Here is a 25,158-nt window from a genome sequence, read left to right on the forward strand (position 1 = left end):
AGATTAATATATTAATATAGTAGTCTTAAATCTATGACATAACTAGTCATGTCAGAATGTTATTTCAACACGTTCAAAACTAACCAGGATTTCCCCTACAACTTTGTAGATTACTTTCACTTCTGCCTTTCTTCAGATCAGAAGAAACTCTCCCATATACCTGTGGCTTGGAAATACTTTAAATCATAGCTACAGGTTTTGTAAAAAGAATAAGCAGCCCAGTTACATTTATATTTACTTAAGCATTCCATTTACTTTGTACTTACTTAAAATAATGATTGGAACCCATATTAAGTGATAAACTGTTGATAAAGTTTGGACAAATGACAATCTCTCTGGCTCTTAGTTTCTTTCTCTCTAGAATGAGGACAGCACTGTTACGAGAATTAAATCCTGTAAAGTACTTGGCACACAGCAACTGTTCAAATAAACATTAGCTCATTATTATTACAAAATAAAATGATTACTCACTCTTTTGTTGAGACAAATAACGGGCCACAGGCTGCAACCCAGTGTGCAACAGCAGCAGAGACAACCACACAGCAGCCATTTCACATTGACTGGGAGAGCCTTTTTCAAACATGCATTCACACGGCCAATGCTGGTCTTAAATTCTTCTGGGGCCACCTACAACACAGGGCGCAGTCTTTAACAGTTTGTGGGCAGCTTTCTACTATTTATCTCTAAACCTAAAGAAAATGTTTGTCTTACTACGAATACTTTAAGGAATTACACATATCTAAATATATTTCCCCGCTATCTTCCCCTATGAATAAGTATTACATACTCCTGGATGACATTAGAAAGCATAATAATATACTTTCATGTCTACACAATTTATTCTGATATTCGAAAACAATCTTTTGAAATTACCAACAATAAAATGACAACAGTAAAATTGGTGGTAAAGGATACCGTCAAGCAGTTTTCTTACAAATATTCTCATTATTAAAGCAATATTATTTATAGTCTCCAGTCACTCTTACTAAAGGTTGAATAAGACTGGAAGCATAATATAACAATAAAACCTAAATACTACCAGAGGAAATAGAATTAAATTTAGAACTTGGCAATATTTCTGGATTACTTTTAAAAAGGCAACTCTCAAAACTTTTCTCCCTGGCAAATTTGTAACATAACAATTTTAACACTTGCCATTGTTTGCAGGGAAAAGCTACACTAACAAAAGCCAGTGAGGAGTGATCACATTCAGAAAACAGTGTTAATATTAGCATAAAATGGACTCATAACTGCTGTAAATTTTAGAAGTTCAGAGATCCTTCAATATACAAATTTAATATTTTTAATTACTACCTCCATTCCTGGAAGTGGCTGCTTGTGCCTCTCTGTAAACAATGACAAAGTCAGTTCAAAGGCAGGAGCATGACAGGCATAATTAGATTTATACCAAAAATTTAGCTTGAAGGTTATACAAATTTGAAAGTATACTAAAAATAGTTTGCTTTCAGTGAAATCACATTTCTGGATCACAAAAATGATTCCTTTTCATTTAGAAAGCTGTCACACTGTAAAATATATGGGAAAAAATTTCTACCATCTGGCTGTGCAAGCAAAAATTATGAAATTGTTAGGAAAATTAAGCTGCTGTAAAATAAAAATCCCATTAGCATGTTTGGTATCAAAAATACAGAGCTTTACAACTTTTCCAAGTAAAAATTGTACTAGAGGAATCAATTTATTACATTTTTGTCTTTTAAAAGACGTCTTTGAATCAATACTACAATACATACCTACTTGCAGATATTAGAAAGATACATGACCACAGTATTCAGTACCATCATGATTAAAACATTAAATAATTACATTAGCTTTATTAGAATTGTTCATGCCACCCACTAATGTTAATTGCCTAACCTATAAATTTGAATTTCTTCCTAATATGTTAAGTTGTGAAACTGTAAGGCTCAAAACTGTATTTACAGGAGGAAGGTAAACTAATTTCATTCTCCAATATGATCTAAAGACAATCACTAAGTAAAAAGAATTCCAAATAAATGACTAAATTTCCGGAGTAAATATGAAAATAAATTCAGAGAACCATGGCTTATCATTGAAAGTAGAAAACACCAGCAGGCAAAGGACATTAAGACAATAAGTCAAGATCTAAATTCTAGTTTCTTATTAGTTATAAAAAAATCCTAGGTAAGTTCATTTAATTTTTGCGAGTTTTAGTCTCCCATCTAGAAAATGAAAAAAAAAATTTCTATTATATACCTCACAGGGAATGGAAATTATATCTTAGAAAGAACCTCCTAACTAGAATACTTTGAGAAAGGAAGTCAGTGAATCATATCTGACTAGATTTGGAGAAAGAAAAGCAAAGCTCTTTTTTGCATGGAGTATCACCTGAAGGTTTGGATCAAGTAACTTAATACTCCACAGCTTTGCTACACATTTTATTATAAACAAAAGGATAAACTGCCATATTTTAAATGCAAATTTAATGCTTTTCAATTCTTTAGAGAAAAGGTGTTCTTTTGATCACGGTACCAAGTTGCTATCTTAAAATTTACCTCTCAAACATTGATATTCAACTTTTTTCTTAGTGAACCACCGAGCAACCAAATGGAAGTTAAAATAAGGAAAATATATTTATATATTTAGCTCTAACCTGTAATATAACATTATTAATTTTCTTTAAATTGTGTATCCAGAAACACTAATACATTTTAAAAATATGGCAAATTTTGATACAAATTCATAAAATTATTAAATCTGTCCATTTACAAATTTAAGTGCTTGTAATCAGAACTTAAATTTATGTTTAAAAAGTAAAATTTTTATTCAAAACTTTTATTTAAAAGTGTATAAGCATGGACAAAAAAAAGTAAAACATGAGGCTAAAGCCAGAAATGAATCAATCCAAAAAGTAAAACTTGATTTTTAAAACACTGTAAATGAAATAAATTAATATGCCAAGGTATATAAAATTTGTTATAAGATTTATTTTTCATTACATGCTTCTAGAAATGAATTAACAAAAACATTTCTAAAATGTGCCAATTTTCCTTCTTCCCCATCAATACTTTCTACTTTCAACACATAATATTCACATCTTATTATGGACAAATTAAAAACTAAAACATTCAAGTTACTAAAAATGAGAATTTAAATTTTTTGAAGTCATAACAGAAACATATTGAAAAAAAAAACTTTTACTAGAATTTCAAACAATAAACTAAAATCTGCATTTTGACTTTAAAAGAAAGGAAGCCAGGGCTTCCTAGGTGGCACAGTGGTTGAGAATCCGCCTGCCAATGCAGGGGACACGGGTTCGATCGCGGCAACTAAGCCCGTGTGCCACAACTATTGAGCCTGAGCTTTAGAGCCCGTGAGCCACAATTATTGAGCCCATGTGCTGCAACTACTGAAGCCCACGCGCCTAAAGCCCGTGCTCCACAACAAGAGAAGCCACGGCAATGAGAAGCCTGCACACCACAACAAAGAGTAGCCCCCACTCACCGCAACTAAAAAGAAAGCCCGCGTACAGCAAAAAAGACCCAACACAGCCAATAAAATAAATAAATAAATAAATAAATTTATAAAAGAAAGGAAGCCAGAATTGTCTTTGAAAACAAAAAATCTGTGTCTGAGTAACAGTAAAAGTCATTAAATAGAGATAAAGGCATAGGAAACGAAAACTGGTTAACTCCCAATTTTAAGCAATGTGAAAGAAATGTTAACTGCGTGGAATCAGAGTTAATACCATTTTACTCATTTACTTCCATATAATTGAGTATCTCTAGTAATGAAGGTTAGATGGAAGCCCTTTACTTTGCCACTGAATGGCAGGTTGTAAAGAAACATCTAATTCCTTTTGACTTTCTTAGAAAGAAAAAAGAAAGCCATGTAATAAAGGTGGGTGAAAGGGTCATATTATTTTATAACAGGATGCAAGAGACTTTGCAAACGGAAGAAAATCTAAGCAAAACCCAGCAGGACTGATTTACCTCCTCCAATCATGCGGAACACAACCCAAACAATCACTTGTCATACTGGATCGCAATAGTAAAAGTAGATTTTATGGTTTATGGTTCCCAACACTGCACACTAATCTCCCTGTAACACAATTTAATTGTTTCAATCTGAGGGCCAGAAACTTTTATTTCTTTTCTGAAGCCCTGTGGTTCTTTCATTTTCTGGTCACCAGAATCTGTATATACACACCTGTATATGTCCTATCATGACAGGAAGACTTATCTTTAGTGAAAGGAGGAAACAATCTTTCCTTCACTTAATATAAAAGATTATCTTTTTATTCATATTAAAAGCATTAACACATAAGAAGCACAAAATTAATACTGAGCCATAGAACTTAACAAAATGGTTTTTGAGGTTTCCAGAATTCACTCCACAATTTTGCTTAGTTTAAGCATAAAAGCTATATAGAATTCCATTCATGCTGGAATACTGGTTTTGTAAAATGTAGATTTATTTTTCTATTTTAGCTACTGCATTTATTCATTTTGAAATATATTTACACTGCTGCTAAGTCTGGAATTCAAACCTTTTTTTTCTTTTAGTTTTTTTTCTGAAACATGTAAATTCTTTTTTGCTTCTTCCCCACAGTTATCAGAGATGCATTTTGATAATCCAAAATAACCTATACAAATGAAATAGTGCCTACTGGAGAAAAAGCATCTCATTAAAGAAAAAATAAAGACAAAATAAAGTCATCATGTGACTTTTAAAAATCAGACTTTCAGAATTTTAGTGTTTTTTCATCACCAAACACTAGCCTAGGAAAAGCATCACTGTATCATTTATGCCTCATTCAATACATGAGAAATTTTGTACATTTAAATAATGCACACTAGAATAAATATCCACTCATTACATGTTAAGAAAACGGTCACCTGAAAAGAATGGATGTCTTTAAGAACAGTTCATATCCAGATCTTTTAGGTTGTGTGAATGCATACTGAAGACAGCTCAATATTCCTACTTCCCCCAGTTTAAAAAACTGTATTGTACTATCTTTTTTTTTTCCATTTTATTTATTATTTTTTTGAGGTACACCAAGTTCAATCATCTGTATTTATACACATATCCCCGTATTCCCTGCCTCCCTCGACTCCCCCCCATCCTCCCCGACCCAGTCCTCTAAGGCATCTTCCATCCTTGAGTTGAACTCCCTTTGTTATACAGCAACTTCCCACTGGCTATCTATTTTACAGTTGGTAGTATATATATGTCTATGCTACTCTCTCGCTTCGTCTCAGCTTCCCCTTCACCCCCTGCCCCCCCAAACCTCGAGTTCTGCAGTCCATTCTCTGCATCTGCGTCCTTGTTCTTGTCTTGTCACTGAGTTCATCAGTAGCATTTTTAGATTCCGTATATATGAGTTAGCATACAATATTTGTCTTTCTCTTTCTGACTTACTTCACTCTGTATGACAGACTCTAGGTCTATCCATCTCATTACATATAGCTCCATCTCATTCCTTTTTATAGCTGAGTAATATTCCATTGTGTATATATGCCACATCTTCTTTATCCATTCATTTGTTGATAGGCATTTAGGTTGCTTCCATGTCCTGGCTATTGTAAATAGTGCTGCAATAAACATTATGGTACATGTTTCTTTGGGGATTATGGTTTTCTCTGGGTATATACCCAGTAGTGGGATTACTAGATCATATGGTAGTTCTATTTGTAGTTTTTTAAGGAACCTCCAAATTGTTTTCCATAGTGGCTGTACCAACTTACAGTCCCACCAACAGTGCAGGAGAGTTCCCTTTTCTCCACACCCTCTCCAACATTTATTGTTTCCAGATTTTGTGATGATGGCCATTCTGATCGGTGTGAGGTGATACCTCATTGTGGCTTTGACTTGCATTTCTTTGATTAGTGATGTTGAACATCTTTTCATGTGTTTGTTGGCCATCTGTATGTCTTCTTTGGAGAAATGTCTATTGAGGTCTCCCGCCCATTTGTGGATTGGGTTATTTGCTTTTTTGGTATTAAGCTGCATGAGCTGCTTGTATATTTTGGAGATTAATCCTTTGTCCATTGTTTCAGAGGCAACTATTTTTTCCCATTCTGAGGGTTGCCTTCTTGTCTTGTTTATGGTTTCTTTCGCTGTGCAAAAGCTTTTATGAGGTCCCATTTGTTTATTCTTGATTTTATTTCCATGATTCTAGGAGGTGGGTCAAAAAGGATCTTGCTTTGATGGATGTCATAGAGTGTTCTGCCTATGTTTTCCTCTAGGAGTTTTATAGTGTCTGGCCTCACATGTAGGTCTTTAATCCATTTGGAGTTTATTTTTGTGTATGGTGTTAGGAAGTGTTCTAATTTCATTCTTTTACATGTTATGTGTTTGGGCTTACTTCTGAGTTCTCTATTCTGTTCCATTGATCTTCCTTTCTGTTTTTGTGCCAGTACCATACTGTCTTGATCACTGTGGCCTTGTAGTATAGTTTGAAGTCAGGAAGCCTGATTCCACCAACTCCATTTTTCCTTCTCAAGATTGCTTTGGCTATTCGGGGTCTTTTGCATTTCCATACAAATCGTAAGATTTCTTGCTCTAGTTCTGTGAAAAATGCCATTGGTAATTTGATCGGGATTGCATTGAATCTGTTAATTGCTTTGGGCAGTACAGTCATTTTCACTATATTGATTCTTCCAATCCAGGAACATGGTATGTCCCTCCATCTGTCTGTGTCGTCTTTGATTTCTTTCATCAGTGTCTTAAAGTTTTCTGCATACAGATCTTTTGCCTCCTTAGGCAGGTTTATTCCTAGGTATTTTATGCATTTTGTTGCAATGGTGAATGGGAGAGTTTCCTTCATTTCTCTTTCTGCTCCTGCGTTGTGAGTGTATAGGAATGCAAGAGATTTCTGTGCATTAATTTTGTATCCTGCTACTTTACTAAACTCATCAATGAGTGCTAGCAGTTTTCTGGTAGAGTCTTTAGGGTTTTCTATGTATAATATCATGTCATCTGCAAAGAGTGACAATTTTACTTCTTCTTTTCCAATTTGGATTCCTTTTATTTCTTTTTCTTCTCTGATGGCTGTGGCTAAAACTTCCAAAACTATGTTGAATAATAATGGTGAGAGTGGACACCTTGTCTTGTTCCTGTTCTTAGAGGGAATTCTTTCAGTTTTTCACCATTTAGAATGATGTTGCCTTTTGGTTTCTCATATGTGGCTTTTACTATGTTGAGGTAATTTCCTTCTATGCCCATTTTCTGGAGAGCTTTTATCATAAATGGATGTTGAATTTTGTCAAAAGCTTTTTCTGCATCTATTGAGATGATCATATGGTTTTTATCCTTCAATTTGTTGATATGATGTGTCATGTTGATTGATTTGCATATATTGAAGAATCCTTGCATCCCAAGGATAAACCCCACTTGATCATGGTGTATGATTTTTTTAACGTGCTGTTGAATTCTGGTAGCTAGTATTTTGTTGAGGATTTTTGCATCTAAATTCATCAGTGATATTGGTCTGTAGTTTTCTTTTTTTGTGACATCTTTGTCTGGTTTTGGTATCAGGGTGATGGTGGCCTCGTAGAATGAGTTTGGGAGTGTTCCTCCTTCTGCAATATTTTGGAAGAGTTTGAGAAGGATAGGTGTTAGCTCTTCTCTAAATGTTTGACAGAATTCGCCCGTGAATCCATCTGGCCCTGGGCTTGTATTATCTTTTATGCTGGTGGAATTTCTAGTTTCAGAAGGCTTGGAAAGAAATGAAGAGGTGTGAAGAAATACTCTGAAGATTCCGTCAGCACATAAAACTGGATAATTCTTACACCTGGGAACTCTATTCTCTGACATCTTTTTTGATGATTCATTTTCTAGAACTAGTCAGACTTGTAATTCAAACTTTTTTTAAAACTAAACCAATAATAAAGCTGGATATAACTGCCCAGACAACACATGCAGCAGTATCAAGGGGAACATAAAGAACAAGTTTTCCATTGGAGATGCTTTAACTCACATTCTCTTTAATTTTAATACTGAAGTTGCCATCGTTGTACAAACAAATAATATTCAAGAGATTTTTTCCCACAGCTTTTTTTTCCCTTGGGAAAAATATTAATGATTAATTCATATAAAACAAATCTAAATCTGCACTGCTGCTTAAATTGATGAATATTCTAAACGATCAAGATAGCACGGTAGAACATTCTAGAGAGTGAGGCCAAAATCTCAAAACAAAGGGCTCTTTTTATTCTAAAAAGATAAATGGTCACATATTTTCTAATGTTCACTTAGCCAGGGACTATCACTACTTGTTTATTACTATATGGAATGATTTGACATTATACATCAGGAGAGACAGAAAAGGTCAACAGTCAAAGAGAACAAATTATTGGTGGATCCAAGAACAAACTATTACTCAGATGAAGAAGGTTAAAGTACCAAAAGCAATTAAAATTGAAAGCTGGTGAGGAGAGAAAACTGGAAAAACCATGAAGGTGAAACTAGGATATACTGGTGAAGAATTGTCAATAACAACCACAAACTTACATTCTGCAGCTAATATGTACCTGACAATACACTGGGAGTTGTATATATTCTCTTTTTGCCTTAGTCAGAGCCTTTTCCTTTGGATTTAGAAGTTAGCATTACTGTTATAAGAAGATTTTCCAAACAGTTTAAAATCCTAGGAAGTCTTTGAATATTGAGCCTCAATGCTAGAAGATACTACTGAGTGTAGAAGAACCAGGAAACAAAAAAGTAATAACAATTTATTGCAGTGAATCCATCTGTAGAAACTCAAAATGTCTAAAAGGCAGAAAAATGTTCAACCCAAAATATGAGTTTTTGATGTATAACAAATCATATCATAGGACACCTTAACATTCATAGTGATACAAGTTGAATGATGATAACTTTGTTAACTATAAAATCATTGGAAATTACTGACCTAAATGAAAACAATTTATAGCTACCAGTGCTGAGAAAAAAAGGCAAAACTGGAAAAACTGAACAGATAAGTAAGTAATGACTGGCATTAACAGACAGGAACAAAATAACTGGTCATAGGCTAGTAGTCATGGAGACAGCTTTCAGTCACTAACGACACAGCCTCCAATTACCCTGGCCTCTTATTATGAGACTCCATTACAGTGTGTCAAAACACTTATAACATTAAATAAGCCAGGAAACAATGCTTTTAGAATTGAAAAGTTCAGTGCAAACTCTCACTTACCTTCCCTGTTAGAACTGAGGGAAATTCAGCATCAAACTTGTTGCTCAAGCCAAACCTTAAAAACAAAGACAGAACAAAATATATTCTACCCAGCATATTTAACTCTTTGCCTTAAAAAAAGTTACAAAGCCATGCATTTTCTTTTGATGTTGTGATTTAAAAGCATGTCCTAAAAATAATTTGATATTTATAGAAAATAAATCTTTGAATCTTTGACTATTAATTCAAATTAATAGTAAAAGAAACTTAAGGAGCCAATGTTAAAGTAGGATTCTAATTAGAACCATAAAATGAGATTAAATAATAAAATATTAGAGAAACACTGATTTACAGCTGGAAATATCACAACTTTTGGTTGAAACATTTCTGTTAAAACCCATTATAGTTGATAACTGTTGGAACTGGCTGACGGGTTGTATGTGGGAATGGATTATACTATTCTTTCTACTTCGGTGGATATATGAACTTTTTCCTAATAAAAACTAATGTAACCTTTGGAACTATAGAGCTTGACAACTTATGATCAGTTACTGTTCAGATACTCAAAGGTTGATCGTTATAAATGGCTTTTATGCATATGCTCAACCAGTTTTGAGAAAACAGATCCCAGCCTCAAAAGCTGAGTTTCTTCAAGTACATTCACTGAAATCTGTACTAAATCAAAATGATTTTTATAAGCCTTCCTTCACTTACTTGTTGATTTCAGTAGGAATAACAAAGGTCACTTCCTGCATGTTAGATGATATATCAGAGTGACTACAATTTTATGTTAGTGTAAGCAAAAAGGAAAAAACACTAACATTTAATAAGAATTCCTTGTGAGGTAGACAATAATAGTAACAGTTATCAGTAACTATCTACTTACCATGGGTTAGACCCTGTGTTAGGTAAATATATTACCTCTAAACTTTACAACCCTGCAAGAGAGGTATTGTTATCTTTGTTTTACAGAGAAGGAAGCTGACACTGGGAAATTTTTTTTTTCAAAAAGTAATTAATTGACTTGTTCAAAGTCATATAGTAAGAGGGGGCAACCAAAATTCAAATGCTAATCACCAAGTTCTTTCTGTCCTATATCAAGCTCCTTGAGAACAGAAACTATGGTTTATTTTACTTTGCTATCTTCCACTATGCTTAGTAGCACAATGAAATCTAGTAGGCACTTAATAAAAGTTTATTGAATAATAAGCTACTGTATGTCCTGTTTGATTCTACTGATTTATGGCACTTTGGTCTTAGGGTCACTTTAAAGACATCTTAAGAATCCAATGTCCTATTAAAACTTTCTGTGAGAATCATAGTCTCTTTGTATCACTTATGCTAATAGCTCCTTTGCAAGGACACAAGCCAGTCAAACACAAAGACTCTCTATACTTAGCAGCTAGCAGCAAGGTCTGTATCCATGAATAAATATATTTTACCTTGTATGTTTAAAATGTAGTTTAAAACAACAAATTCTATATTTTAAAAGAGTTGAGAAAATTAATTAGCAATTATAAAAAGACCTGAACTTCATTAAAAAACTTCATTACTTCTCTAGGTGTCAGTACAACATGTAATGAGAACATAATATTTTCATAATAACGTTCTCATAATATCATTCCCTTTAAATCTATACGTAGAGAAGTACAGCCAAACTTAAAAATAAAATGGTACTCTTGTACATGAATTTTTATGGCAACTTTCATGTGCTATTTGAGAAATTGACTCTCTAGTATTAAATATATATTTGTAATCATGTACTAAGCAATCAATAATGACAAATATTTAATAGCGCAAGAAATTTCATTTAAATCATATTTAGCTAAATAGTGACTTTATCTACTAGTGATAAAGAAGATGTAATTGATCCATTATCCCACAAAGAGCTAATTCTTATTGCATAACAAAGAAATAGATACAGGTTTCATTTATAGAGAGTAGACATGATATGTTTAAAAGTAAAGATCTGGCTTCCCTGGTGGTGCAGTGGCTAAGAATCCGCCTGCCAATGCAGGGGACACGGGTTTGAGCCCTGATCCGGGAAGATCCCACATGCCACAGAGCAAGTAAGCCTGCACTCCATAACTACTGAGCCTGCGCTCTAGAGCCTGTGAGCCACAACTATTGAGCCCATGTACCACAACTACCAAAGCTCGCGTGCCTAGAGCCCATGCTCCACAAGAGAAGCCACCACTAGACGCCTGTGCGCCACGATGAGAAGCCTGTGCACCACAATGAAGAGCAGCCCCCCACAATGAAGAGCAGCCCCCACTCTCTGCAACTAGAGAAAGCCTGTGTGCAGCAATGAAGACCCAATGCAGCCAATAAATAAATAAATTAAAAAAGAAAAAGTAAAGATCTATTTCCATTTTTATATCTTGTCTTCTATTTAAAAACATTTTTTAAAAATCCAATTTTATTTATTTATTTAGTTTTGGCCATGCCACATGGCACGTGTGATCTTAAGTTTCCCGACCAGGGATCAAACCCATGTTCCCTCCAGTGGAAGCAAGGAGGCCTAACCACTGGACTACCAGGGAATTCCCCTCTTCTCTTTTAGATGTAACGTTAATAATATGTTCCTACTTCCATTAGGGACTGCTGCCATTATACCTTTTCCCAGTTGCCATTCGTTTACTACATATCAAATACAAAGAGGATATAGACAGATGTATTTCTCAAAATGCATGGAATATTTCTATTATTTAAAAAATTTTTAGCCTTGCTATTATTCTCTCTTTGCATTTATCACCATACAAATGAACTTTTTTTTGCCACTGTTTCCATCTCCTTAATATTATCCCCTCCTTTCTTAAGCTTTTGAATGAACATGCTGGCTTTTTTTTTTTTCTTTTGGCTGCTCAGTGTGGCACACGGGATCTTAGTTCCCCCACCAGGAATCAAACCGTGCCTCCTGTGTTGGTTGTGCAGAGTCTTAACCACTGAACTACCAAGGAAGTCCCTAACCTTTGAAATTTCTCTTTTGATGCTGTTATTTTACTGAAAATAATCCCTTACTCAGTAAATTTATTTAGAAAGACAAGTTCATCTTATTTATTGCCAAATTCAATGTCATCTTCTCAGAACTTTCCCCCTAACTTTGCAGCCTGTGATGCTGTTCACCAAACCCTTTCTAACATTCTCCCATCCGTTCACTTTCTCCTAACACTTACCTTTTCCCCAAATTTAGCTTTTAGTCATCTGCTTTTCTAAAGGAATTATAACAGTTCATCTATTTGTAATAACTTTGACAATCACTTCTATGCTGATGACTACCAAATCTACGACAAAGAGTCAAAAATTATCCGCACTCCAATTGTATTAAAACTTCTGTAAATTCTACAGCCAGAGTGCGGATAATTTTTGACTCATCCTCGTATATCTCTAGTTCTATATTTCCCAACACGTTCTAGCCCCTCATCTCTAATTGGATACTAAAAATTTCCATTTGGAAATAATGCCATTTTCAGCAACATGGATGGACATAAAGATTATCATTCTAAGTGAAGTAAATCAGAAAAAGACAAATACCATATGATATTACCTATATGTGGAATCTAAAATATGACACAAATGAATTTATCTATGAAACAGAAACAGACTCACAGACATAGAGAACAGACTTGTGGCTGCCAAGGGGGAGGGTGGGTGAGGGAGGGATGGACTGGGAGTTTGAGGCTAGCAGATGTAAACTAGCATATACAGAATGGATTAACAACAAAGTCCTACTGCATAGCACAGGGAATTATAGTCAAATCCTGAGAAAAATCATAATGGAAAAAGAATATGAAAAAGAATGTATACATATATAAATGAATCACTTTGCTGTACAGCAGAAATTAACACAACAGTGTAAATAACTATACTTCAATAAAACAAATTAAAAAACAGCAACAACAAAAATAATTTCCATTTGGATATTTTGCTACAAAATAATACACCTCAAATGAACACATCTAAAATTAAATGTTACCTTTAATTGGAAACTGGCTCCCCCTTTCAAATTCCTCATCTCTATCAATGGCACATTAACTCTCTTTAACCTAGACGCTGGTATCGTTTTTTGCATCTTCCCTCTCCTATTTTTTGCACCTTGCTTACATCCAGGTAGTCCCAAGTCCTGCTATTTTCTCCTTTGAAATCATTCTCATAACATTTCCTTCCTTTCCATTTCCACTGCCATGTTGGCTCTTGTCTTTGCTCATGTGGTTCATCTTGCTTCCTCTCCCTAGTTTAAATCCAATGCAGCCCTCAAGGTTCAAGTCAAGTTCCAACTCCTGCTGCAAGCCTTCATGGATTTCCCTTTCTTCAAACACTCATAGCCAATTTAATCTGCACTATACAACTCAAAAGTTAATAAAATATTTTCTTTTATTCTTTGCTGATCCACACCAATTTTTCTTTTCTTTTTTCCTTTTTTTTTTCACATTTTAAAGCTCTTTATTGGAATATAATTGCTTTACACTGTTGTGCCAGTTTTTGCTGTACAACAAAGTGAATTATCTGTATTTATACATATACCCCTATAGACCCTCCCTCCCGTGATTCCCTCCCACCCTCCCTATCCCATCCCTCTAAGTCATGGCCCATCATCAAGTTGATCTCCCTGTGTTATGCAGCAGCTTCCCGCTAGCTATCTGTTTTACATTTGGTAGTGTATATATGTCAATGCTACTCTCTCACTTCGTCCCAGCTTCCCCTTTGACCTCCCACCCCAGGTCCTCAAGCCTGTTCTTTACAACTGCATCTTTATTCCTGCCCTGTCACTGGGTTCATCAGTACCATTTTTTTAGATTCCATATATATGAGTTAGCATATGGTATTTGTTTTTCTTTTTATGGCTTACTTCACTCTGTATGACAGACTCTAGGTCTATCCACCTCATTAATTGTAGTTTCATTTCATTCCTTTTTATGGTTGAGTAATATTCCATTGTATATATGTGCCACATCTTCTTTATCCATTCATCTGTTGATGGGCACTGAGGTTGCTTCCATGTCCTGGCTATCGTAAATAGTGCTGCAATGAACACTGTGGTACATGTTTCTTTTCGGATTCACACCAATTTCTTAAAGGCGATTTTCCTGTTAGCTTTGTTAACAAAGACCTGTACTTTGTTTTTTTCTGTATTCTTCATAGTGCTTAGCCCAGTGCTGAGGTTCTCAAAAAATGCTTGCTAAATTCACATTATGAATTTTCTTCTCTAACATAAAAATGGATTGTCTTTTCTAAAATATAAAAAGTATATTAGAAATGGTAAGGAGGGAAATTCCCTGGCAGTCCAGTGGTTAGTCCTCCACACTTTCACTGCAGAGGGCCCGAGTTCAATCCCACAAGCTGTGTAGGGCGGACAAAAAATTTAAAAAAGCAAAAAGAAATGGTAAGGAAAGTGTCATTTTATTTCTTAAAATACTCCATTATGGCCTACATTTATCTACTTCAAAAGGTATAAAGATAGGCAAACTAGGCCCAATATATTCTTACAATTTTGGCTAAAAGCCAGTAGCAATTCTGTTCTTGCCTACCAAGGGTTTCTTTCCTTAACTTCTCCACTAGATATTCAGCATCTAAAATGAGTACTTAACTCAAATAATCTTAGGCACAACATTTTACTTAGTAGCTACTAGGAAAATGCTGAAATGGCTGCTGCTAAATGTTTCATAAGCTCTGTTTCATAAGCAAACCATTAAGTTAAGAACTGTGAGTCCACAAAGGTTAAACAAGCTCATCTACCCATTAGTGACCAGTGATAGACATGAGTCAAGATGTGGGGTTCTTCAGCATTAGACAAAGACACTTGGGAACTGCTCACAATGTCATTTTATCAGCTTCATTAAATATAGAGCCTATTATGTGTTTGAAGCTGACCTAGCTGGTGGTTCTTAATGATTGCATTTTATTTGTCAAGTGTCTCCAATGCCCCCAATTTTAATTTCTTGGACAATTCTTTGGAGTAAAGGAAACTGAGGCAAAGACGGATGGGTCCTCTAGTTGCTCTTCCCTGTTTTCTCCCTCCCTATACCCCTTACTGGTTTTAATTCTTTTGAAAATGACTATACATCAGCCTTTGAAAACTTTGCACAAATTTATGTGTTCATGTTGTTTAAGAAAACAGATCAAAGTGTAGTAAAATTCTGCCAACAAAAACCATTTCGCTAGAAAACTATGCACTTATAGTAACACTGATTCTGAAGCACGTGCACTGAACTCTATTTACCATACCAAGAAAAAGGAAAGTCTATGCCATACAATTAAAAGAGATTTTTTAAAAATTAAATTTCTTTAATCTTCCATATGGAAATAACTATGTCTTGCCGCTCTGTAAGATGACAAGTTACCATAGCTTCAGTATTCTCAAGACCTAAAATCTTTAAAATATCTTATACAAACACAAATTAACAATGCTTCACTGTAATTCCTCAAAGACAGCTGTTTACAAAAAAGGCATTCCATTCACTGATTAGAGATGTATCAATATTTGTAGTGCTCTCTAACTTTTTGCAGAAATGCACTCTTTGGCAAATTCGTCCATCTTTTCCAATTCTATAAGGAATAACTTCACTTCTTTTAGATTAATTTTAATGAGAATTTTATATTTCTCTGAGAATTGGTAACCTCTCATCTCTACTAACTTCTGTACAGCTGTATTATCAAGGGTAAGTGTTTATATATTTTAAGTAATATAAAGAGTGTGGTAATACCTATAAACAAGAAAAAAATCTCATGAGATGTAATTTTCCTTATATTTTAATACATTAGATCCAAATATTTATCCTAAAAATATCAAGAAGAAAAATGAGATTCTAAGCTATATCACTCAGATGTATAGTATTTCTGAAACAATACTTACAAGAGACATTTCATTATTTCTGTTTCTAAAACCTCAACTCTGTGGGAGTTAATGTAGCCACACACACATACACACACACACACACACACACACACACACGGCATTCTTGTATCTTTTAATAAAATATTCTGTGTTATACAATATTTAAATGGCAGTGCCCATCACACTGGCATACTGACACATAGAAGATGGCACTTACTGTTCTTTGTGCTGGGCATATATATAGCAATGAGTAATACATCAAATATATCTGCCTTAATGACACTTTCTAAAATTTTTAATTTGGAAAAAGATACCCAAATATCCATTTATGATCACTATCATCTCAGATCTGGAATTACAATTATTGCGATTAGGTCATTTGACTTTTCAAGAAATTATAATTGATCGATAAGGACATAAATAGACACGCGTATTCTGACACAGAAGGTCTTGTGCAACAAATCTTTCAGAGGTAAAGCCATGCCATACCCACCCACCCCCAATCTGGTAGTATTATTGTATCTATGCTCAGAAACACAAATACTCTCCAAAGGATGATTCAACTAACTAACATTTATTGAGGGCTATAAGACAGCACACACTATGGTGGGCATATGAGTTTTACTAAAGTGAATCAATATTTATTCAACTCACTTTTACTGAGTGTCTACTTCAGGGCAGGCACTGTGCTAGGCACTGAGAATTCAGAGGGAACCAGTGACTGTCCTGCCATTTCAGCTTCCAATTTAGTGGGGGCAGAGAAGACTTGCAGGAGGTAGTGACTTATGGGGTAAGGGTGGTGGATACTGGAATTCTAGATGAGGGCTCTAGCTTGAGCAGAGGGAAAGAGATAAGAAACAGCATGCTGTGAATAAGAAAATACAAGCAATAACAGGCAATGTCAAGAGATTAGGCTAGTAAAAAGGAATGAAATTGGAACATTTGTAGAGACATGGATGGACCTAGAGACTGTCATACAGGGTGAAGTGAGTCAGAAAGAGAAAAACAAATATCGTATATTAACGCATATATGCGGAATATAGAAAAATGGTACAAATCAACCTGTTTGCAAGGCAGAAATAGAGACACAGATGTAGAGAACAAACATATGGACACCAAGTGGGGAAAGTGCGGGGGAGGGTTTTGGGGTGGGATGAATTGGGAGATTGGGATTGCCATATACACATTACTAATAAGAAAAAAAATATCAAATTGTACACTTTAAATATATGCAGTTTATTGTATGTCAATTGTATCTCAATGAAAGTTCTCAAAGAAGTGGAAAAAAAAGAGATTAGGCTAATAGATAGGCAGGGTCCAGTTTTATATTCCATGTCATAGAGCTTAGGCTTGATCCTATACAGATGAAGGGGAAACCACAGAAGTCTTAAACAGGAAAGTGGTGTCTCCATCTAGCAGCAGACTGAGGGATGGATGTGGAGGTGACAAGGATGAAAGCAAGATGATCAGTAGGGTAGTGAAAGGGCCATGAATCAAGGAAGTGGTGGTAGAGAGAAAAAGAAGAAATTTTTAGGTCATATATTGTTAATACCCACTGATTGCTTAGCTGTGAGAAGACTGAGTGGGAAAGAGAAACCACTGATAAATAATGGGATAGGAGGAGGTACATTTAAGTGAATTGGAGAACTCAGAGACAGGAGGAATTTTTTGAGGGATTGGGATGGAGGTGTGAGGGGATGTGGCGAGGGTGGGGGGTGGCGGGGAGGATGAGTTTTGTTTTGAATATGCTGGATTTAAGATAGTGAGCCATTAGGTGAGGAAGCCCAGATAAGAGTCAGAGCAGAGTCTGATATAGAGATATTGATACACATTTGGGACACATCAGATAATTGAAACCATGAGAGTCAAGATGAGACTATCTAGATAGAGCAGGGAATGAGAATAGTGGGCTGAGAACAAAACCCTGGATATCACTGGTATTCAAGGAGCAAAAGAGGAAGAGAAACCCATGAATGAGACAGTTAAGGAATAACCAGGAAAAATATAAGGAGAACCAGGGAGAGTGAAGTGGCCAAGGAATTCCTAGGTTTGTTTGGCTGGCAAAATGTTTTTTGTTTTTTTAAATCAGAATTTGAATACCTTTAGGCAAAACATATACCTTACAGTTCAACTAAGGCCCCATCATTACCCAGGCTGTACCATTTTCTGTGACCCATCTCGCCTCTGAAGGCCAGTGTGTTTATGATCCCTGGAGTAAAAGCCTCTGAGGAAGAGGGAGTCATTATGTCTCATAAACAGCAAGAGGACCAGAAAGATAGGAAATTGAAGACGCCCACTAATTTAGCAACAGGAGGGTCATGGTGATGATGCCTGTTTGTCTGTGGTCACGGTGGCAAAACCCAGATTACAGAAGGGTGAAGAGGAAACAGATATGATGAATATACAACACTGAGCCAAAAATTATCTGCACTCTGGCTGTAGAATTTACAGAAGCTTTAATATAACTGGAGTGCGGGTAATTTTTGACTCACCCTCGTAGCTACTCTTAAGAAATTTCGAGAGAGAAGGAAGACAGATTAGACAGTAGCTAATACGGAATGTAGGTCTAGGCAGGCTTTTATTGTTAAAGAATTAGAGAGGCTCTGAATATGTTTACAGGCAGAGGCCCAGTGAAGTAATATTATAGAGAGAGGGGCTGCCTGGGAGGAGGCTGGAAGAGAAGGGTATGGAAGACATAAGTGGAGGGGTGAGCTTTGAACAAGCAGAGAGACTCCTTGATCTCTGAGGGTGGAGGAAGAAAGCATAGGAATTCAAACCTAATTAAGATCCAATGCAGGTTTTTCAGCAGGAAAGTGACATGATTAAACCGTGTTTTAAGAAAAGTAGCTTGCCACAAGCATGCAGATGGATTGGGGTGGGGAGAGGTGGCAGACTGTGGCCGCAATTCAAGCAAGAGATGATGGTGATCCAAACTAGAGGGGTGCCAGTAGAAATGGAGAAAATGAATAATCTAATAGACCTTTTAAAAGGCATGACGACATAATTCTGGGACAGATTGGCAAAGGACAACTCAAGGAGAAGGAATATTACCCCGGAAGTTTGGAATGGTAGTAGCAGGGTCAGAAATGGGGCAACTGGAATGCACAGCCAATGTGGGGAGGGAAAATACTGGGTTTAAGATATACTGAATTTGAGGTGATGTTCTCAAATTTTAAACTTTGAAAAGAAACAGCATCCTCTAAAGAATAGATGATCGCACAAAGAATGAAAGAAATAAAGGTGGGAGAGAATAAGAAATGTTTCATTCAGATAAGGCAATTAATACTCCCATGCCAGAAAAAAAATTAGAGGCTGATATTTTCAATGTCTCAGAATTAAACGAACTATTTCCTAAGGATCTTACTTTACCTGTTGTAAGGAAGGTTCTACTATCATAGAAAAACCAGTTTCTCAGATCCAATAAAACTTTCTCCAAAACATTTAATCTTTTTTTTTTTTAAATCTCAGACATTTAACATCAAATGTGCTTTCTAGGTCAGAGAATGTGTACAATAAAACTAAATAGTTTTCCAAACTATGTACATTGGTTAGCAATTCAAGTACTGGTTTGCTGCTTTTCAGGTTTTGGCTTCAATTAATACCAACAGTTACTATAAGCACCACTATTTCACACTCCATATTCCAGAAGTTTTAAGCTGGGAGGGACCTTACACCTATCACAAGGGCCTGGGCATGGCAAGTGTCAGTGCTTTGCTTTTAATTGAAAATAGGTTAAGTACTTCACCACGGTTGTATGAAGAGCAGAATGGAAGCACAAATAAGCTTCAGGGAACTTAAATTCTGTTTTCTTGCTCGTTCTTTGTTTTCTTAATTTTAGAAAATAATGAAGCGGAGGAGTGTTGGAATATAAAATTATGGACTGGAATAAAAAGCCTTTTTCTGTTTGGTCATGTGAAATAATCTCCATGAAAGTAACCTTTGGTGCCAGAATCATAATTAATTTGGGTAATAAATTGTTTCCCTAGTGATGAAAGGAATGGAAACAAAACAGCGCAGTAAGCTGGCATATGAACATTGTAGGTTATCTGCAAAAGTCTTGGATCAAGAAAAATTGTGTTAAAATTGCCTAACCAAAAGGCAGGTCTAAAAATCTCCCCACACTCTTCCACAATTTCAAAATCTTTCTTAATACTTTTCATGCAAAGATCACAAAAGTACATTATAATCAAAATACTCAACATGTTAAAATTAAAAGCTAACATGATGCAGAGAGGTGGTGCATAATATATGATTTCAGATATGAACTCAACTGAAAGTCAGAGGAGTAGGTGAGCCATTATCAAAATTATAGGCAGCATGACTTGATAGGAAAAAATTGTCCTAATTTGAAAACTCAGCAAATCACAGTATAATTAAGAGGTTGAACATGACACAATAGTCAAACTTCCAAGTATTTACAGTCCAAGAATATAAAAATGAGAAAGCACTCTTCAAGCCCAGAGAACCATTAAATTTTTCTTCTACTTTGCACTACTATGCTATGCGGTCCCTCCCCCTTTTATTTTCTCAAATATAATCCAATATTTCAATTTAAAAAATTCTGCATAAGTTTTCAAAAAATTATTCTCAGCTCTAGGGGACTAATTTCCATATATATTTAATGTTCGCATATTTAATATTTGGGCATACAAAATCTGAAGGCATCTTAAATTATCTCAGAGCTGAAAGGCTTTAGAACCCATCTACTCCAAACCCCTCATTTTACTGATGGAGAAATCAAGGCCCAGAAATGGGAAGTAACCTGATCAAGGTCACAGGGCCAGTAAGAAGCAAAGCTGGGACTAACATACAAGAGCCCTCACTCTCAATCCATTGCTCTTTCTCCGTTTCACAGCTGCCTCTCAACCTGAACCTCTAATTGTATATTTAAGGACCGTCAGAGTGAGGAGTGATCAAGATACGGAAAGGATTATTACATTCATTTACATAAGGATTAAATAGGAAGAATGGATGGATGAATATGTGGCTGGGTGGATATTTTGTGATGTTATTCACAAAATATATCATGTTTCTGTTTTGAAGAGTCCAAGCTTAGGTCTTGTTACTTGTTACAGCAGTCACCGTGTTCCACTAGACACCAATCTTAGCAGCAAAAAATCCTCTGGTACATCCTGCAGTTTAAAGACTGTTCATCGCCAGCATACACAGAAACGAGACTCACCCCTACTCAAATCCCTATGGCTCCCAATCCCCTAACTTCCCTGTCCTATACTCACTCTTTACCCAGTGTTGGTGCATCATATTTGCATTCTCCTCACTTCCTTTACACCTATCTCCCTCAGTTTCTCCATTTAGACCAGGTGTCCTTTCCTAACTATATGTCTCAGTCAGCCCTCCCCCACTCCACAGGCCCCTCGTTCGCCTTATTCCACTGTCACCAAATCTCAGCCTTTTTAAACCCCAAGGCTCCCTCTCGCTTACACAGTGATGTGGCCGGCGCCCCGCACCAATACAGGGTCGGGGGCATATCTCCGCAGATGCTCCTCGCTCACTACCCGAGGCGGAGGCGGCGTCTCCTCCACCTGCTCCTCTTCTTCCTCCTCCTCTTCCTCTTCTTCCTCCTCCTCCTCATCTTCCTCGTCATCGTCGGGCCCCGATACCGACGACGACGACGACGGCGACGACGACGACGTTGCCGCTTCTTCTTCCTCCTCCTCTAGTTCCGAGATCGTGTCGAACTCCGCCATGTTGGGCAGCAGGATGCTCATCACGTGACCTCTCGATCGCCTCCACCCTCAGGGAGAAGAGTTTGAACCTGCTGAGGTGCTGGAAGAGGAGGGGGAACGAAATGCAGAGAAAGAGGAGGGGGGTAGGGACAGGATTTAAGGAGATGCGCCTGCGTGGTGGGGTAGACAGCGGGGTGGGGGGGTGGAGGTGGTGTTGGAGGCGGGGGCATGAGGGAGAGTAGCAAAATCAGTGTACGCTTGCGCCGCTGCAAGAGAAGAGGGGCATTAGAGGTGAACTACAGGGAATTATCGAGGTCCGGTATGCGGGTGCTGCTTTTAATACTGCTGTTTGGGTTTCTGCTGCTTGTTTCCCGGGGACGTATCTTCTGGTTTTGTTTCCTATTAATTAATAATGGGTATTATTGCCGTCTTCCCTCCAGTGCAGCAAAAGGATATTCAATGAAAGTGAGGTTAGAATTTTGCCCCATGTATCTTAAAGTATACACCAATCACTTCATTTGTTCAGCATTACAGTTTAAAAGACTTTTGCAGCAGAACTTTGTCACATCCTGGGAGGCATATTTATTAACATTTTACTGAAGAGGAAATTTTCTATTACTTCTTCTACTATGCAATACTTATGGAGGACTTACTAAGTGTCGGGGACTGTACCAAGTACTCTCTGTGCATGTCATTTAATACTTAACAACGCTATGAGATATGTACCATGATGATATCATTTTACCAATGGGAAACCTAGATGCAGAGAAGATAAGTAGCTTGCCCAAGGGCATGGAGTTACTAAATGGCAGACCTGGTTTTAAACTGGGGTGGGGGGGGTTCTGATTGCAGAAGCCCAGCACTCTTTTTTTTTTTAGAACTTTTATTGAGATACAATTGACATACAATAAACTGCATATATTTAAAGTGTACAATTTGATATTTTTTATTAGTAATGTATATATGGTAATCCCAATCTCCTAATTCATCCCACCCCAACACCCTCCACACACACTGTCCCCACTTGGTGTCCATATGTTTGTTCTCTACATCTGTGTCTCTATTTCTGCCTTGCAAACTGGTTGATTTCTATCATTTTTCTATATTCCGCATATGTGTGTTAATATACGATATTTGTTTTTCTCTTTCTGACTCACTTCACTCTGTATGACAGTCTCTAGGTCCATCCATGTCTCTACAAATGTCCCAATTTCGTTCCTTTTTACAGCTGAGTAATACTCCATTGTATATATGTACCACATCTTTTTTATCCATCCATCTGTTGATGGACATTTAGGTTGCTTCCATGTCCTGGCTATTGTAAATACTGCTGCAATGAACAAAGGAGTGCATGTGTCTTTTTGCATTATGGTGTTCTCTAGGTATATGCCCAGTAGTGGGGTTGCTGGGTCATATGGTAGTTCTATTTTTAGTTTTTCAAGGAACCTCCATACTGTTCTGCATAGTGGCTGTATTAATGTACATTCCCACCAACAGTGCAAGAGCATTCCCTTTTCTCCACACTCTCTCCAGCGTTTGCTGTTTGTAGATTTTCTAATGATGGCCATTCTAACTGGTGTGAGGTGATACCTCATTGTAGTTTTGATTTGTATTTCTCTAATAATTAGTGATGTTGAGCAGCTTTTCATGTGCCTCTTGGCCATCCGTATGTCTTCTTTGGAGAAATGCCCATTTAGGTCTTCTGCCCCTTTTTTGATTGGGTTGTTTGTTTTTTTGATATTGAGCTGGATGAACTGTTTATATGTTTTGGAGATTAATCCTTTGTCTGTTGATTCATTTGCAAATATTTTCTCCAATTCTGAGGGTTGTCTTTTCTTCTGGCTTATAGTTTCCTTTGCTGTGCAGAAGCTTTTAAGTTTCATTAGCTCCTACTTATTTACTTTTGTTTTTATTTCCATTATTCTAGGAGGTAGGTCAAAAAAGATTTTGCTGTGATTTATTTCAAAGAGTGTTCTTCCTATGTTTTCCTCTAGGATTTTTATAGTGTCTAGCCTTACATTTAGGTCTTTAATCCATTTTGAGTTTATTTTTGTATGTGGTGTTAGGAAGTGTTCTAATCTTATTCTTTTACATGTCGCTGTCCAGTTTTCCTAGCACCACTTATTGAAGAGGCTGTCTTTTCTCCATTGTATATCCTTGCCTCCTTTGTCATAGATTAGTTGACCATAGTTTATCTCTGGGCTTTCTATCCTGTTCCATTGATCTATATTTCTGTTTTTGTGCCAGTACCATATTGTCTTGATTACTGTAGCTTTGTAGTACAGTCTGAAGTCAGGGAGTCTGATTCCTCCAGCTCCATTTTTTCCCCTCAAGATTGCTTTGGCTGGGACTTCCCTGGTGGTCCAGTGGTTAAGACTTTGCCTTCCAATGCAGGGGATGTGGGTTCAATCCCTGGTCAGGGAGCTAAGATCCCACATGCCTCATGGCCAAAAAAAAACAAAACAAAACAAAACAAAAAATAAACCTGAAACAAAACACAGAAGATTGCTTTGGCTATTCGGGGTCCTTTGTATCTCCATACAAATTTTAGGATTTTTTTGTTCTAGTTCTGTAAAAAATGCCATTGGTATTTTGATAGCAGAAGCCCAACACTCTTAACCAAAGGGCTATACTGCCTGAAGTTGTTTGGAAGGGCTTCGTAGAGTGGTGCCTTTTGGGCATCTTGAAAGATGTTTGAATTTTGGAGTTTTTTGGGTGGGGAGGGAGGAGGGAAATGGAGGATGTGGAGAGAGCATTCCAATCCAAGGAAACATTAATTAACACCATCCATTTTCCAGACACTGGCCAGATGCTTTCACATACAATATCTCAGTTAACACAAACAATTCTGTGAGGTAATCATCATCATTATCTATTTTATAGATGGCAAAACAGTCTTGGGAAGTTTAAGTAATTTATTAAGGTCTCTGGTGACTTTTTGTCCACGATTTTCCATTTCAAATATTCTATCTTCTCCACACCTGCTAAAATGTTATTGAGATCACATATTTTGAGTTTCCAATCCATGTCTCAAACTATTTCATACTTGGCAGCAGCACAAAAATTCATGCCGTAATTCAGGGATCCTTAAGACAATAAAGTCATACAGTTGCTAAGTAATAAAACAAATACTGTAATCCAGATATTCTAATATCAACTTCACTGCTCTTTCTGCTACACTACAGCTGCATCCCAATAAGTTGGTGAGACTGAGAAAACAGATATAGCCACACTTTAATTTAGGGTGAGCACTATATTAACGGTATAGCAGTAAAAAAGCATTTAGGATATATGAGGGAGGAAGAACTTCATTCTGTGAAAGACAGCGATCAAATCATCATCATTATCAAGGAGTCTGAGGTATTAAAATGGAAAAATAATTTGTTGTACTCAAAAGCTTGATTATTAAGGAACTTTAAAAATAAGTTGCAACACTATCAGTGAGCAACAAAATCTAGTGTTTTTTCTTTTTATAG

The 25,158-nt window shown here is 36.4% G+C and overlaps 1 protein-coding gene across 1 annotated transcript in view; it reads right to left on the minus strand.

Annotated features, from left to right (window-relative positions):
* CHIC1 (cysteine rich hydrophobic domain 1) overlaps positions 1-21,870 on the minus strand; it is a 39,579-nt gene extending 17,709 nt beyond the window's left edge. Inside the window, exons 1-3 of the mRNA XM_057718483.1 lie at positions 21,438-21,870; positions 9,182-9,236; positions 472-627 (exon numbers count right to left, since the gene is read on the minus strand). Of these exons, the coding sequence (XP_057574466.1) occupies positions 472-627; positions 9,182-9,236; positions 21,438-21,724 (498 nt within the window). The 5' untranslated portion in view covers positions 21,725-21,870. The remainder of the gene's footprint in view (positions 1-471; positions 628-9,181; positions 9,237-21,437) is intronic.
* Positions 21,871-25,158: the final 3,288 nt, after the last annotated feature.

This window comes from Hippopotamus amphibius, chromosome X, assembly GCF_030028045.1.
Source record: "Hippopotamus amphibius kiboko isolate mHipAmp2 chromosome X, mHipAmp2.hap2, whole genome shotgun sequence".
NCBI lineage: Eukaryota > Metazoa > Chordata > Mammalia > Artiodactyla > Hippopotamidae > Hippopotamus > Hippopotamus amphibius.